Here is a 13,049-nt window from a genome sequence, read left to right on the forward strand (position 1 = left end):
CCAAAACTTAACATTTTCAGAAGCAACCAGCAATTCTGACTCATCGGGGGCACGCAGCCTAAGAGAAACCAGAGCGTGCCCTTCACCCTGCAGTCTGGGCCAGGCAATTTTACTGTTGCCGAGGAAGAACGTGAAGAAAAGCGAAGAGTGAGAGAGATTTTTGGCTTGAAAACAATCCTCTGCGGAACACCTGGGCGGCAGCGTGCCGGGGGGAAGCCGGGCGGGCTGCGGTGTGGGTGCCGGAGGGGATGCCCGGACCGAGCAGCTGCCGAAAAGGAGCGGGGAGCGGGCAAGGCCAGGATTAATTGGAAACCGAGGTTTGTGCCGTTCTCTTGGCAACAGAAAGATTGTTTGATTTTTGCAAACAGAAACCTAGTTTGTGGTTAGGTTCTGGCAGCAGGTGGCTGCTCTGGACCCTCTCTGTAAATAAGCACAAATAAAACCACATTTTAACCGGCTATAAAGACAAAACAGCGGCCATATGGTTCTCTTGCCCAGAAGTTTATCCTGAAACCCATCCTCCAAGAGGTAAAAGGGAGAGGTTTTTGTCTGTCTGGGAGGCACCGTGTCGCGGGCATCTGCTAGACCAGGATTTCTTTTCGTTAAGGGAAACTCTCTGCCCCATCATCCCATTAAGGAATTGCATGTTATCAGCTACACTGTAATCCCCCGGGCCGAAAAAGATTACTGCCTCGATCAACACATGATGCAGATTTTTCTCTCTTGTATTTAAACCTTTTGTTCCACTTCGTGCTGTAAGAAGCTGGTGGTGCCTTTTCAACCCACTGGGAAAAGACTCGGATCCCCTCGTTTTTTTAAAAGAAACCTATATTCTATTCTTGTATGTATGGTTTGTATACTGAAACTGTGAAAGGAGAATAAGGAATCGGCCTCCTCGCAGCCTCAGCCCTTGCTTATGCTCACACCTGCAGGTTGTACGTACTATTACGGGCTATAGGCTTAAGTTTAGATCAGATTTTTCCCCCCTCCATATGGGGGTGAACCCTCCGCCCCGGCAAGGGCTGTTGAGGGGAGCGGGCACTGGCTGACTTGAAGCATCACTTGCTTTTTGCCTGGTGAGGCATCACGCCCCGAGTGCTGCTCAGCGGATACAGCACCTCCACGGCTGTAAAACCCAACGGTGAGAAGAGTAGGTTAAAGCACTTTTTTTTTTTCCTTTTTTTTTTTTTTTTACAGTAAATATAATAGTAATCATTTCATACTTTAGCACATAGAAGACAATGCCACCCTGAGCCCCGTGTGTAATTTAAACAGGTTGCAATGCACACGCACGCTAGCCCTAAGTAGACTTTCTTAGTGGCTTGACTTCTGCTGGCTAAAATCAGAGGGCTAGAGTAGAAGTTTCCACTCTCAGTTTCCTTTGGGGGTCGGGGAAGGAGAAAAAAAAAAAAAAAAAAAAAAAACAAACGCTTATTTCTAGTTGCAGAGATTGCAGAGCAAAGCCTGAAGATGTTACCTGCTTGCACCCTACAGGCACAGGCACTGAACAGCAGGAAGACAGAGCCAAAACAATATTAGAGAGGCGACGATTTCGAACGCTTAATTCTAGGTTTTTGAATGCTTAGGCCTGGCAACGTGCCCACAGCCAGGCAGAGTCAGAGGTGGCAGGGCAGCTCTTTTGGGAGCGTTTATGACGCTCCAGTTATTTTTCCATCTTTGAGCAAACAGAAGCGATAGCGCGTCACAGGCACGAACGCTGCTGCCTAATTTACCCATGGCGTTAGAACTGTTCGCCAAAGCCGGCAGTGCCGAAGTGAGAGGCTGGCACAAGGCATCGCCCGGCTCGTCAGCACCGACAGCCGTTGCCGATTCCTCCCCTCCTCCATTGGGATATTCCTCTGTTGGCACCGGGTTCCCTTACCGAGGGACTCCTCGGAGCAGGGCAGTCTCCGTGCGAAGGGGACAGCTTGTTTTCTTTTGGTAGGAGACAGGCAAAGCCATTTTATTGCCATATATCAAGCAAACGGTACAGCGAGGAGCCTGTCTTGGGTACCGGTTTCTTTCGGAGCTATTCTGGTTTTTATCTGAAATAACCTTTCCAGGCAAATGAAGGGCAAAAAGATGGGACATCTGTGGTGACGATGCAAAGCCGATGGGTTGTAGTTACCATCAGCTTCCAGTGAAAACTTTGCAGGTGTGAGCTCTGTGCCAGGACAGCCATTCCACAGAGAAAGAGCATTTTTTTAGCCAAGGTAGACGGTGCTATTGGAGCCCGGGGCTGGAGGAGGGACCCTCGGCATCCCGAGGCTGGGACCGGTGGCCATATGGGGATGGACATGGACCCCCTTCTGCGGCTGGCTCCTTCCCAGCCTGAGCATCCCTCCAGGAAGACAGGGAAAACCAGGATGGAGACGGGGGTGAAACCCCAAAGATTATGAAATAAAATGGGGGCGGGGGTGGGAGAGGGGGAACGGAGCGTGAGCAACGGCAGAGGAAACAGGACAACGTTACTGTTGAGGAGCTGGGACCGGACTGTCTCAAAAAAGAAGGAAGAAACCTCATCAGGCAACGGGCAATAACTCCAGGACTAACTCAGCACTAGGGGACACTATTGTACCGTAAATCGCAGCAGAAAAAAGTCCAATTTCAAGCAAGAAACCAGCACCTCACTTTCCTTTTTTAGGCATTTCTGACACTGCCACAGCCCTGCGGTGGCACTTCGTCCCTCTTCCCAACTCCTGTCGGTATTTATTTTTTTTTACAGCCCATAGAAACGCCGCAATTTCTAACTCACCTCATGACAGTAACGGGTCCTGTTCCTTGGCAGGTATTTCTCTCCAGGTGCCTATTCCTGAGCAAGACTTGATCAGCATTTGCTGCCAGGATGGCACTTTTCCGCATCTCGTGGGGTGAAGCTCGCCTGGAGCTGCGTTTCTGCTGAGCCGACGGCAAAAGCTCCCTCCTCATGGGTACAGGCTGGGGCTTTACAGCTAATTAACACACCGCAGATCCCGCGCCTATTTTGAGAAAAGCCAGGTAGAAAACATCATTCTCTGCAGACTTTTCTGTGCGGGAACCCGAGTGATACGTGACCACGCAAGACACCCAAGTGTATCGTACTCACCAAAAGCATCGCTTCTCTCCAAGGGCCTTGCAAGCATTTTCTGCCTGCCAATACAGATTTATCGAGGTCCCAGGTGCCATTTGTTGGGGTGCTTCACCTCTGCAAGACCCCAGTTGCCGTCAGAAGAGGTTTGGCTCCAACAGGACCTGAGTCCAGGGAAGCTGGGCTACAGCAAAGGCCAGTTTGGCTGGATCAAGCCCAGCTGGGCCAGCGGGTCCCCCAACATCTCAGCCCACTCCAGGTGCTACCCTCAGCAACTTCTCTGCTGCTCTGACTAAGTTTGTATCATTATAAACTACTATTACATGAATATTTCACGCCAGTGCTGTGTGTAGATAAAAAGGGATCGTAGGGAAGAAGAGTCAGTGTGCGGAGACTTTGAAATAAGACGCAGAAAACCTTAACTGTTAAAATTTAACTTGCAACATTTTAATTTAATTTTTAGCAATCTTTTTGAATGATCTTTCCTATTGCACAAAAACCACTGACATAACCATTGTTTCATTAAAAAACAAAAAAAGGAAAAAGGAAGAAAACCCCTCTAGTACAATAAAAATGCTTTTCAACACACATATATATATAGCTTTACTGTACAGTATTTTAGAAATTGGGAACATGTGTATTATTTTTACATATTCTGAAACTTGGTTTTCCAGGATAATTTCTATTTACAGTTGCACAATGCCTTTAATGCTTTGAGACACAGCTGTAACACTCAACACTAACCCGCGAAAAGAAGTTTTAGCCAGCGCTCCTCCTACAGACTTTCTCAAAGCAGTTTACAGTTACATCGTTGACCTATAAGCTCTGCCCTCCTGCGGGTTTAGGGGGGAACTGTAACACTCCTCTACGTGAGCAGCTTTCAGCCCTCTTCCACTTTACAGATCCTTAAAATTTTCTAAAGGGCCTTCGGATCTTATTGAAAATTCACATCCATAAAGTGATCTGCAGGTGAATTTGCTTTTAAGTGCCTTTTGCTGCCCCAGGGATAGGCAGGCTGTGATGTAAAGAGCGAACTTACACTCTTCCGTGTATCGGTAAAGATAATTTCTCAAGCAGACCCCCGTCCCCAAGCCCAACTCCTTTTGCTCACTCTTATTCTACAGCGTTAAAACGGTTTTCTTTATTTAAGATAGCATCAAGTAACTTCATAAATACCATATCAAAACATGCATGCTATTCACTTATCAACCCCTTTCCCAACTAAGAGTCTTAATCCTGCCAGAATTTCTATTTCTGTCTTGATGTATTGTGCATCTCGGGCTGGGCTTTGCTCCAGCAAAAGGCAGACAGTGCTACTTTTCCGCGGGTTCGCTGGAAAAGCGCAGGAACGTTTCCTTCTGTCCAAGATTTTGAAGTTCTTCTTTACATAAGAAACATAGCCCAACCAGGGTTTTTTCACCCAACTGTACTCAGAACAAGATTCACCCATGTCTCATCTGCACCCAGACTCTTGATCTCCAGGTCTTCCTCAAGCTCTTTCCAAGCGCCTTGGGTTGCCCCTTTTCTGCAAGGTGTACCCCCTTGAACAGGATCACATATAGCTATTTTTAAAGAGGGCTTCTGCATTATTTTCTTTTTTATTATTATTAGTTTAAAAAACCTTGGTCAATAGTTCAGAAAGGCAGGCCCGATCCTGCACTAGGCTCTGAGCACCCAGAGCTCTCCTTTTAGGTAAAAATCTCCTGAAGAACTGGAGCGATAATCTGGGTCCTGCAGCCGTCGCTTCCAGGACCAGACCCATTGAAGTAACTTTCAGATGCACATTAGGATACTGCAATTTTAAAACTGCTCCCCCACAGAAAAGATTTTTCTAGACATTCAGAAACTGTGGGCAGATCAGCTGCCCACGAGAGCGTGTCTGAAGAGCTGCTTGTTGGGGGTGGGAGAGGGGCTCAAGCCCAAGTTCCTGGATTTGCAGACCCAGGCATCAACCCTGCAAGTCTTACACCCATAATTATCTTGAAAGCTGAAATCCAAAGCAGACGCAGCTGGGAGCAGGGCAGGAATTATCCTGGCCTCTGCTGTGTAAATAATTTAGTGGCTGTTTGAAGATTCAGTGAAAACTCTGCCCTCGTTATTTGTCAGCAGTTCCTTGAGCACCGCGTCCAGCAAACGCCGTGTTTACATTTCCCACTGGCTCGGAGAATTAATGCTCTTTGTAGAGTTGTGAAATGAAGCAAATCCCCGAATGCAGGCTTTGAAGAGTTTGTTTATGTGAGTTTATCATCAGATCAACAGTTTTCTGGTGCTGGCTGGAGGTGGCTCCTCCGTGCTAAGTGGCTGTGCGTGTCCAAGCAGTGCTTGCTCCTGGGGAAGAGGCAGCAGCTGTACCACCGAGTAGCATAAAAATCAGGGACCATCCACTGTTATTACATATCTACTGCGATGAAGGCTTGCAAGCCTCCGTCATGTCTTCTGGGAGAGTTCTGAGATCTCTGTTGCCCATCTGAGATCTTAGGGGAAGGTCTAGCCTCCTTATGAAGGGGCCGCGGCTGCCTTCCCATTCTCCCTATGGCTTTCTCCAAAGGGTTCCTCATCTTTCTCTTTTATGGAGAACTTCTTCCTGAAGGCTTGTGTTAAGCTGGAGGAAGAAGCCTTCCTAAATGTGGTAAGTCTCTTCCGAAAGTTGCCCCCTGAGAAGAAATAGAGAAGTGGGTCAAAGCAGCAGTTGGAAGCTGCCAAGGGGAGCGTTACCACAACCGATTTCTGTAGGTATATGGTGTCCTCACAGCTGGTGTTCTTCAGCCACAGCATGTGGAGGTGGACCGTACGCAGAATGTGGTACGGGGTGAAGCTCACCAGGAAGGTGGCCGTCACGATGATGATCATCCAGACAGCTTTTTTGCGGTTAGCCTGGTTCTTCTTCAAGGAATTTTTCAGTAAGGTCCTTATGATCATGGTGTAGCAGATAGTTATGACAATAAAGGGGAAAATGAAACCCACAAATAAGGCAATAAAATCCAGGATCACGACTAGAGTTTTCTTCTCAGTGTTTTCTGGGGGTTCAAAGCACTTGGTCTTGTTGCCATGTTGGTAAGTCCCATTTTGCAGAAAGGGAGCGCTGGTCAGTGTGACAAAAATCCAGATGCCGATGCAGACAAATTTAGCCTTCTTCTCGGTTACCAAATTGATGTGCTGGACTGGAAAAACGATGGCTATGCAACGGAAGAAGCTCATCGCAGTCATGAAAAAAATGCTGCAATACAGGTTGACGTACAAGGCGTACGAGCTGATCCTGCATAGGAAGTCACTGAAGAACCAGTTCCCTTTGTGCACGTAGTAGATGACACGCAGGGGCAGGGTGCACACGCAGAGGAAATCGGAGACGGCAAGGTTCAGCATGTACACCTGGAAGGCTGTCTTCTGCCGGTATGTTTTTATGAGGACATACAGCACAACGCCATTGCCAACAAAGCCCATAATGCTGATCATGGAGTAGAGCGTGGAGTAGATTCGGTTTCGGAAGTCGTCGATGGAGTGATGGCATGACAAGTTGTCAAACGGCGCCGTCATGTTGCCTGGCTGAGGCACTGATTCCACCCAGCGATGAATGTCAGGCCTAAGGATGAAAAACCTCAGGTGAGTCACGTAAAGCAGCACACAAAAGTGAAATGCCATTATTAAATAGGAGGAAAAAAAATCTATCATCTCTCTTGTACAGGAGAGAACAGCTAGGAAGGGATGTGGGTGTGCACGGATCCGTGTTACTATAACCATCCGCTATGTCCACCTTTCTTAACCTGGTACCGACAACTGGTGAGGCAAAGGTGACAGTCAAATTTTCATAAGCCCTCGATTCCTGGTGGCATCCTTCTTCCACCAAATTACCAACAAGCTCTTACTCCTCGCAAGCTAAGGTAGCTACTAATTAAAACAGCAGAGAGAAATGATGAAGTTGGCAAGAGCACTGTGCAATTTAAAATATAAAGACCCAATCTGGTCTCTGATGACTCTTCAGTCTTTCTCCACATCGCCTGGCAAACCCTGCCTCCCTCCACGCCTGCCTGCGTAGGGACGGGTCACTGCAGGAGAAAGTCTGCCAGAAGGTCTCTGAAACAGTAAAGAAAAGCTGTTTAAAAAAAAAATAATTAAAAAACCCAAATCCTTTGCATTGAAGGTGAAAGACGGTTCCAAGCCAGAGGCTGCTCAGTGCCCAACCAGACATTTGTCAGCTCCCCAAACTCTGCATTGCTCTCCTCTGCTCACATCGCAGGTAGCACCATTTTTTAAACTTGCTTTGTTAATAAATATATGTAATTCCTAGCTTTGGATAAGATCTCGCCTATCGTATCTGACCAACGGGAAGGATGGCTGCAGCAGAGGCTCCAGCTGCCCTGGCATTGCCCGGGCAGAGGCAGCACCGGTGGAGGGAGGGAGGGGGCTGCAGGGGGGCTCATGTCAAGGAGAACAAACCTCTCGGCCTGGCAACATCTGCACTATCGAGGTAACTCCCTAGCAAAGGGCTTCTTCTTGGGTTTGCTTTTGCATACTGCTTTAATTTACAATAGCAGGTCTGGGACTCTCCAGAGCAGGCAGATCCTGCAGCCAGGGAGGACTTTTGGATCCGCTCAGCCAGTTTTTTGTGACATTTTATCATGTCCTTTAAGTATTCATTTGAGTGCAGTGAGACACGACACTCTTGATTTGGGTTGGCCTAAAGTAAAGCAAGAGAAATATACACACGTACATATTTTTCCCCATTCATTTTCAATTTCTAATGGTTTAGACACAGAATCTCACTTGCAGTCTGAGACCATGAAAAACCCCAACAATTAGAACTGCAGGATACGTGCAGGCTGAAATAACAGGACTTAAGAAAAGCAGTGATGAAAGCAACAGCGGGGACAAGATCGGTTATAAGAACCCACACCATGTATGTGCTCAAACCTGATGTTAAATGGTACGTATTTTCATCCATAAAACTAGTTTGGCAGCATTAAAGTAGAGTCTCTCTCTCTCTCTCTCTCTCTCTTTCTCTCTCTCTCTCGGATCTCCTGGAAATTCCGAACCACACTGGGATGCTCAAGGCTTCCAGGTTTCAGTCGAGTTTCAGCTATTTGGGAGTTTGTACTCTTAAAACAATCCTTTTATTATCTGCAATGCACAAAACACATTAAAGCTCACCGATATCAGCGAGGTGGCACAGACAAGACACGAGGCAAAACCTGACACAAGAGAGGATATTTTTTCCCCTTGGGCTATTTGTGGACACAGAGGGGTGTGTGAGCCACCGACAGTTCGACTGCACGAATGTCTTTGGCCAGAAGAGGCAGCCAAGACTCAACATAGCTCTACTTGGCTCTGTCAGAAGGCGTAGATCGGTACATTGTACATAGAATCGCCCAGGTTGGAAGGGACCTTTCAGATCATCGAGTCCAACCCTCAACCTAACTCTGACCAAAACCATCACTAACCCATATCTCTCAGCTCTGTGTCTACCCAGCTTTGAAACACCTCCAGGGACGGTGCCTCAGCTGCTTCCCTGGGCAGCCTGTTCCAATGCTTGACAACCCTTGCAGTGTAAAATTTTTTCCAAATATCCAGTCTAAACCTCCATCATCACTTACATCTCACTTTCACTTGTGTAAACAAAGCTTATCTAGAAACACTCATTGCTAATAACTTGTTAATCCGAGAGAGGCAGTGAGTTTGCAGCCATGCCCTCTCCTTGCCCCACAAATGCCACCTCTCGGCAGCCTGGTTCTGGGGGTGGCAGAATCCAGACGTCAGCCCCAGCCTGGATGAGTCTGGGCTCCTTGTGGTGGACGGCCCAGCATGGGTCTGAACAGCAGAGATCACCCACACCAGCCTCTTGTGGCCCCAGCCACCGCGTCTCTGCGAGGATCAGCCAGCAACGGGGAGCTGCCGCCCCAGTGGGACGGTGGAGAGGAGACCGAGTCCTGCATCCCATGGGAGATGCCAAGAGATCCGGCCTCCAGCCCTCATGGCTGGCACCCTCATTTGCCTGAGGTCTTCATTCCAAACTTGAGGTTCAAGTTATAAAAAGAGCATCGCCCCAGTAATGTTTGAAAAATCTCTAAGATAGGGCTAAAATTAAGTTTGCGGTAACATTGGTCTGATTTTAACCAATTGTTTGGGAGGGGCAGGTAGTGCAATATTCTCTGGAAAAAGCTGTATAATTCCTATTCCTTGTTATTATCTGTCAAGAAAATCCGACGCAGGTGGTGAAGCCCTCGGTACCGTTACTCTTATCGCTGGGTTAGTGCCTAGCAAGCAGACCTGCCGAGCAAAACCATGCTACGCGCTGTACGAACACATTGAGATGAGCGGCTCGATTATCTCACGAAAACTCATATGGATAAAATTGCTCAATTTACCAAGGCATCGTATATCAGTTCTTTCTCAGACATTCAAAAAACCAAACAAACACAATCAGGATGTTTGAGATTAAGAGACTGGAATGATCTTTTGCACGTTGAGGCTTTTTCCATCTGCCTGCACCTCCGGGCACTTATGAGGAGTAGGAAGAATGAGGAGAAAATGGGAGAAACTGGGCTGCGTGGCCAACCCAGTGGATAAACAGAGTTGTTTTGGCTAAAAGCAGTAATGGGATGTAAGGCTCCGGGAAGGGAGGAGGCTGCAGATGGAGACACGCACAGGAGCCGGGCAGAACCCGTGTCTCCCAACAGCATATTTTGGGTCAGGTTCCCACATGCCTTTGGAGAGGGCATGAGCCATGGGTGTCTGCAGAAGGTACTGTCACCCTCCTGCCACCGCGGATTTCTCTCCCCTCCTGCCAGTTTAGCTATCCTGCCTGAGAGAGAACCAAGAGATACTGATAAACGTCTCAGCCCATCATTTGCTCATTAGACAAACTTCCTTATTTAATCTCTATGTGTATTTATCACATTTCTTAAGTGGTATTGAGCTGGATTAGAAACTTTTTGACTCCTTTGGGGACTAAATTTCAGTCTTTCAGCTGCTACTCTTAAAGACATTTGCAGATAGAGGACAACCATGCAAGGCTGTCTAAAAGACAACCGAGATGTGGTATCTATCGTATTTCTAAACGTAATTTAAAACACCTTTTGTAACCAAAAGCAAAACTGATGATTAGAATATTGGACTGCTAAAGTATAAGAGAGCTTCACACCTAGAAATCTATCTGTAAAAACCAAAAAACCCCACAGAACCCCATTTCCTCGCTGAGGCTTTAGACCAGGTTTTCATCATGAACTGAAGACAAATATCACTCCTGCCACTTTTTATTTATATAGCCGTGGTTCATGGAACCACTTGTTTACGTGCTGGTGAATTCAGATCATTAGGAATGTACACAAGTGAGAGGGCGCAGCGACGGTTGGCCGAGAAAAGCATCCCAAACTATGCAAACCCCTAAACAACTTCTATTCTGCATGCCTCGTGCAACACAGATAGATTTATAGTTGGTCATGAGTAGGTTGGTCATAAACAGATTATATTAATTACACAATCAAAAAGGATACCACCAAAGAAGATGCTGTCATTTGAAGCCCAGACGTGAGGCATCACTGTCTGAGCGCTGACACGGGCTGTATTTAGTGTTTGGTGGAAGAGACACAGGAACTGCCTCGAAACACCGAACGCGCTTTGCAAACGCAAACTCCCTTCTGCGGGGGGCGGGGAGGCGGGGGGGGGGGAGAGCTCTGTCTCAGAAAGAGGAACAGAACGAATAATCGAAGCAAGCAGCAGACGCTAATGAACGACTCGACTTCGTTAGTAGGGAGCGCTATAACCGAGCTCCGTGGGTATTTAGCCCGGCTGCAAACGGCTCCCTGCGGCCGGGACATCGCGGCTCCCGCGGGCACCGGGAGCGGAGCCCGGCCAGCGGCTGTCCCGTCCCGTCCCGTCCCCTGCGGCCACGCCGCCGCCCGCAGGGCTCCCCACGCCCGCATCACCCCCTGCAGCCATCGAGGAGTCCCGTCCCGTCCCGTCCCCAGGAGACCCCGGTGAAGACTCACCGCCGCCGAACCGAACGCCGAGCTCTGCCCGCACGGCCCCGCCACCGCCTTTAAGGCAGGGCGCTCCCCGCCCCCGGCCCGCCCCCGGCCCGGCCCCCGGCGGGATCCCCCGCCCCGGGACACCCCCGGCCCCGCGGGACCCCCGGCCGCCCCCTCCCCGCTTCCTTCGGGGGGGCGCTGGTCTGCGCCCGGAGCGCCCGTCCCCAGGGCGGGAGGTCGGGGAGGCGCTGGGGGAACCGGCGGGTTTTCGTTTTCTCCCGGCTGCTGCAGAGCTGCTGCCTCCTGGAGATGTGTTCTCCACATCCTGGAGATGTGTTTGTCTAGGGCGGGGATGTCTCCAGTTTGCACCTGCGGTAGCATCTAAGGTAGCCCTGCGGGGGTGACTCGCCATGAAGAACCTCCGTCCTCACAGAATTGTAGAATGGTTTGGGTTGGAAGGGACCTTAAACATCATCCAGTGCCACCCCCTGCCCTGGGCAGGGACACCTCCCACCAGACCAGGTTGCTCCAAGCCCCGTCCAGCCTGGCCTTGAACCCCTCCAGGGATGGGGCAGCCACAGCTTCTCTGGGCAACCTGGACCAGGGGCTCACCCCCCTCACAGCCAAGAATTTCTTCCTCATGTCTCATCTAAATCCACCCTCTCTCAGTTTAAAACCATTCCCCCTCATCCTATCGCTCCACCTCCTGATCCAGAGTCTCTCCCCACCTTTCCTGTAGCCCCTTTAGGTTCTGGCAGGGGCTCTAAGGTCTCCCTGAAGCCTTCTCTTCTCCAGGCTGAACCCCCACAGCTCTCTCAGCCTGTCCTTCCAGCAGAGGGGATCCAGCCCTCCCAGCATCTTCTTGACCTCCTCTGGACCAGCTCCAACAGGTCCATGTCCTTCCTGTGCTGAGGACTCCAGAGCTGGACGCAGTACTCCAGGTGGGGTCTCACGAGAGCGGAGTAGAGAGGGGGAATCACCTCCCTCAGCCTCTCTCATCTGCATTCCTGGTTCCTGAGACCCATCTGGTGCTGGTGCCCCCCAATACAGCCTTGTTCCCAGGGTGCTGGTGTCCCCAGATAAAGCCTTTTCAATGAGTGGGTGGTGTAAGCTGTGACCCCAGGCGCTCCTGCTGAAAAGATGCGTTCATCGCCACGGCTTTTATGCGGTGCTGCATGGTTGGTTGACCACTTGGTGGAATTTGAGCCATTTTTTCTGCTCCAGCTCCATTCTGATGGCTGGTTTTGGAGCTTCCACAGACGTAGGTGCTCTCTAGGTGGGTGAGGACAGGCTGGCTGCACGGTCCCCCCAGATGGGATCCAACGTGGTGAAGCACACGACTGGGAAACAGTGGCAGCTTGACAGCATCACAGGAGAGGCAAGTACAGATGGGGCAACCTTGTGTGCACATCAGCAGCAGGACAGGATGGTGCCCCAGTGAAACCCCTGGCGTGCTCGGCTAGTTACTATGCACTGAGAAATTGCCCTGGTGGAGGCAGATCTTTTCACCTCAGCTCCTGAAACGCCCCCATCCACATGCTGACGAGCCTCCAAGCGCTCTGCTGATCACCTCTTTAAAAATTGGAGATCACAGGCAAATGTGCTCTGTGCTGACTCGTAGTTGCACTGGACCAACGTATGCACCAAAAGATATTTTTCCTGCAGTCAGGGGCAAACTTTGCCCCTGTGCTGTCCTGGAAGCGGTGGCATCACCCTGCCTTCTCAGAATCGAGGTTCCCAAAGGTACATCTGGGGTGATCTTGACACCAGCAGAGCTGTTTGGGATGTCTGCATCAGTGTCAGCCCTGCAGCCCCCGTGTCCATGAGGGGGACCAGGAGGGGCACAGCCCTCTGACAGCCCTTCCTTGGAACAGAAGAGTCACACAGGGACGCTGAGGTTGTCCAAGAATAGCTCTGACACTCATCTGGGATCCAGAAAGGTGATTTTCTTCCTTGTGATCCCAGCGGACCTCTGGTAGTAACTTAAGCTTTAGCTTCTCGTGGGAAATAACATGATGAGT

At 49.6% G+C, this 13,049-nt stretch overlaps 1 protein-coding gene across 1 annotated transcript; it reads right to left on the reverse strand.

Annotated features, from left to right (window-relative positions):
- Positions 1-3,513: 3,513 nt before the first annotated feature.
- On the reverse strand, positions 3,514-11,072 carry CYSLTR1 (cysteinyl leukotriene receptor 1). Its single transcript, XM_054215434.1, has 2 exons — positions 11,050-11,072; positions 3,514-6,647 (listed from the first exon to the last, which is right to left on the reverse strand). The coding sequence occupies exon 2, from the start codon at positions 6,599-6,601 to the stop codon at positions 5,564-5,566; it is 1,038 nt and encodes a 345-aa protein (XP_054071409.1). The 5' UTR covers positions 6,602-6,647; positions 11,050-11,072; the 3' UTR covers positions 3,514-5,563.
- Between the last annotated feature and the right edge of the window lie 1,977 nt (positions 11,073-13,049).

Source organism: Rissa tridactyla, chromosome 9, assembly GCF_028500815.1.
Source record: "Rissa tridactyla isolate bRisTri1 chromosome 9, bRisTri1.patW.cur.20221130, whole genome shotgun sequence".
Taxonomy (NCBI): Eukaryota; Metazoa; Chordata; class Aves; order Charadriiformes; family Laridae; genus Rissa; species Rissa tridactyla.

Coding starts and splice junctions, on each gene's coding strand:
- CYSLTR1 (XM_054215434.1), bottom strand. CDS start 6,601: ATGACGGCGCCGTTTGACAACTTGTCATGCCATCACTCCATCGACGAC.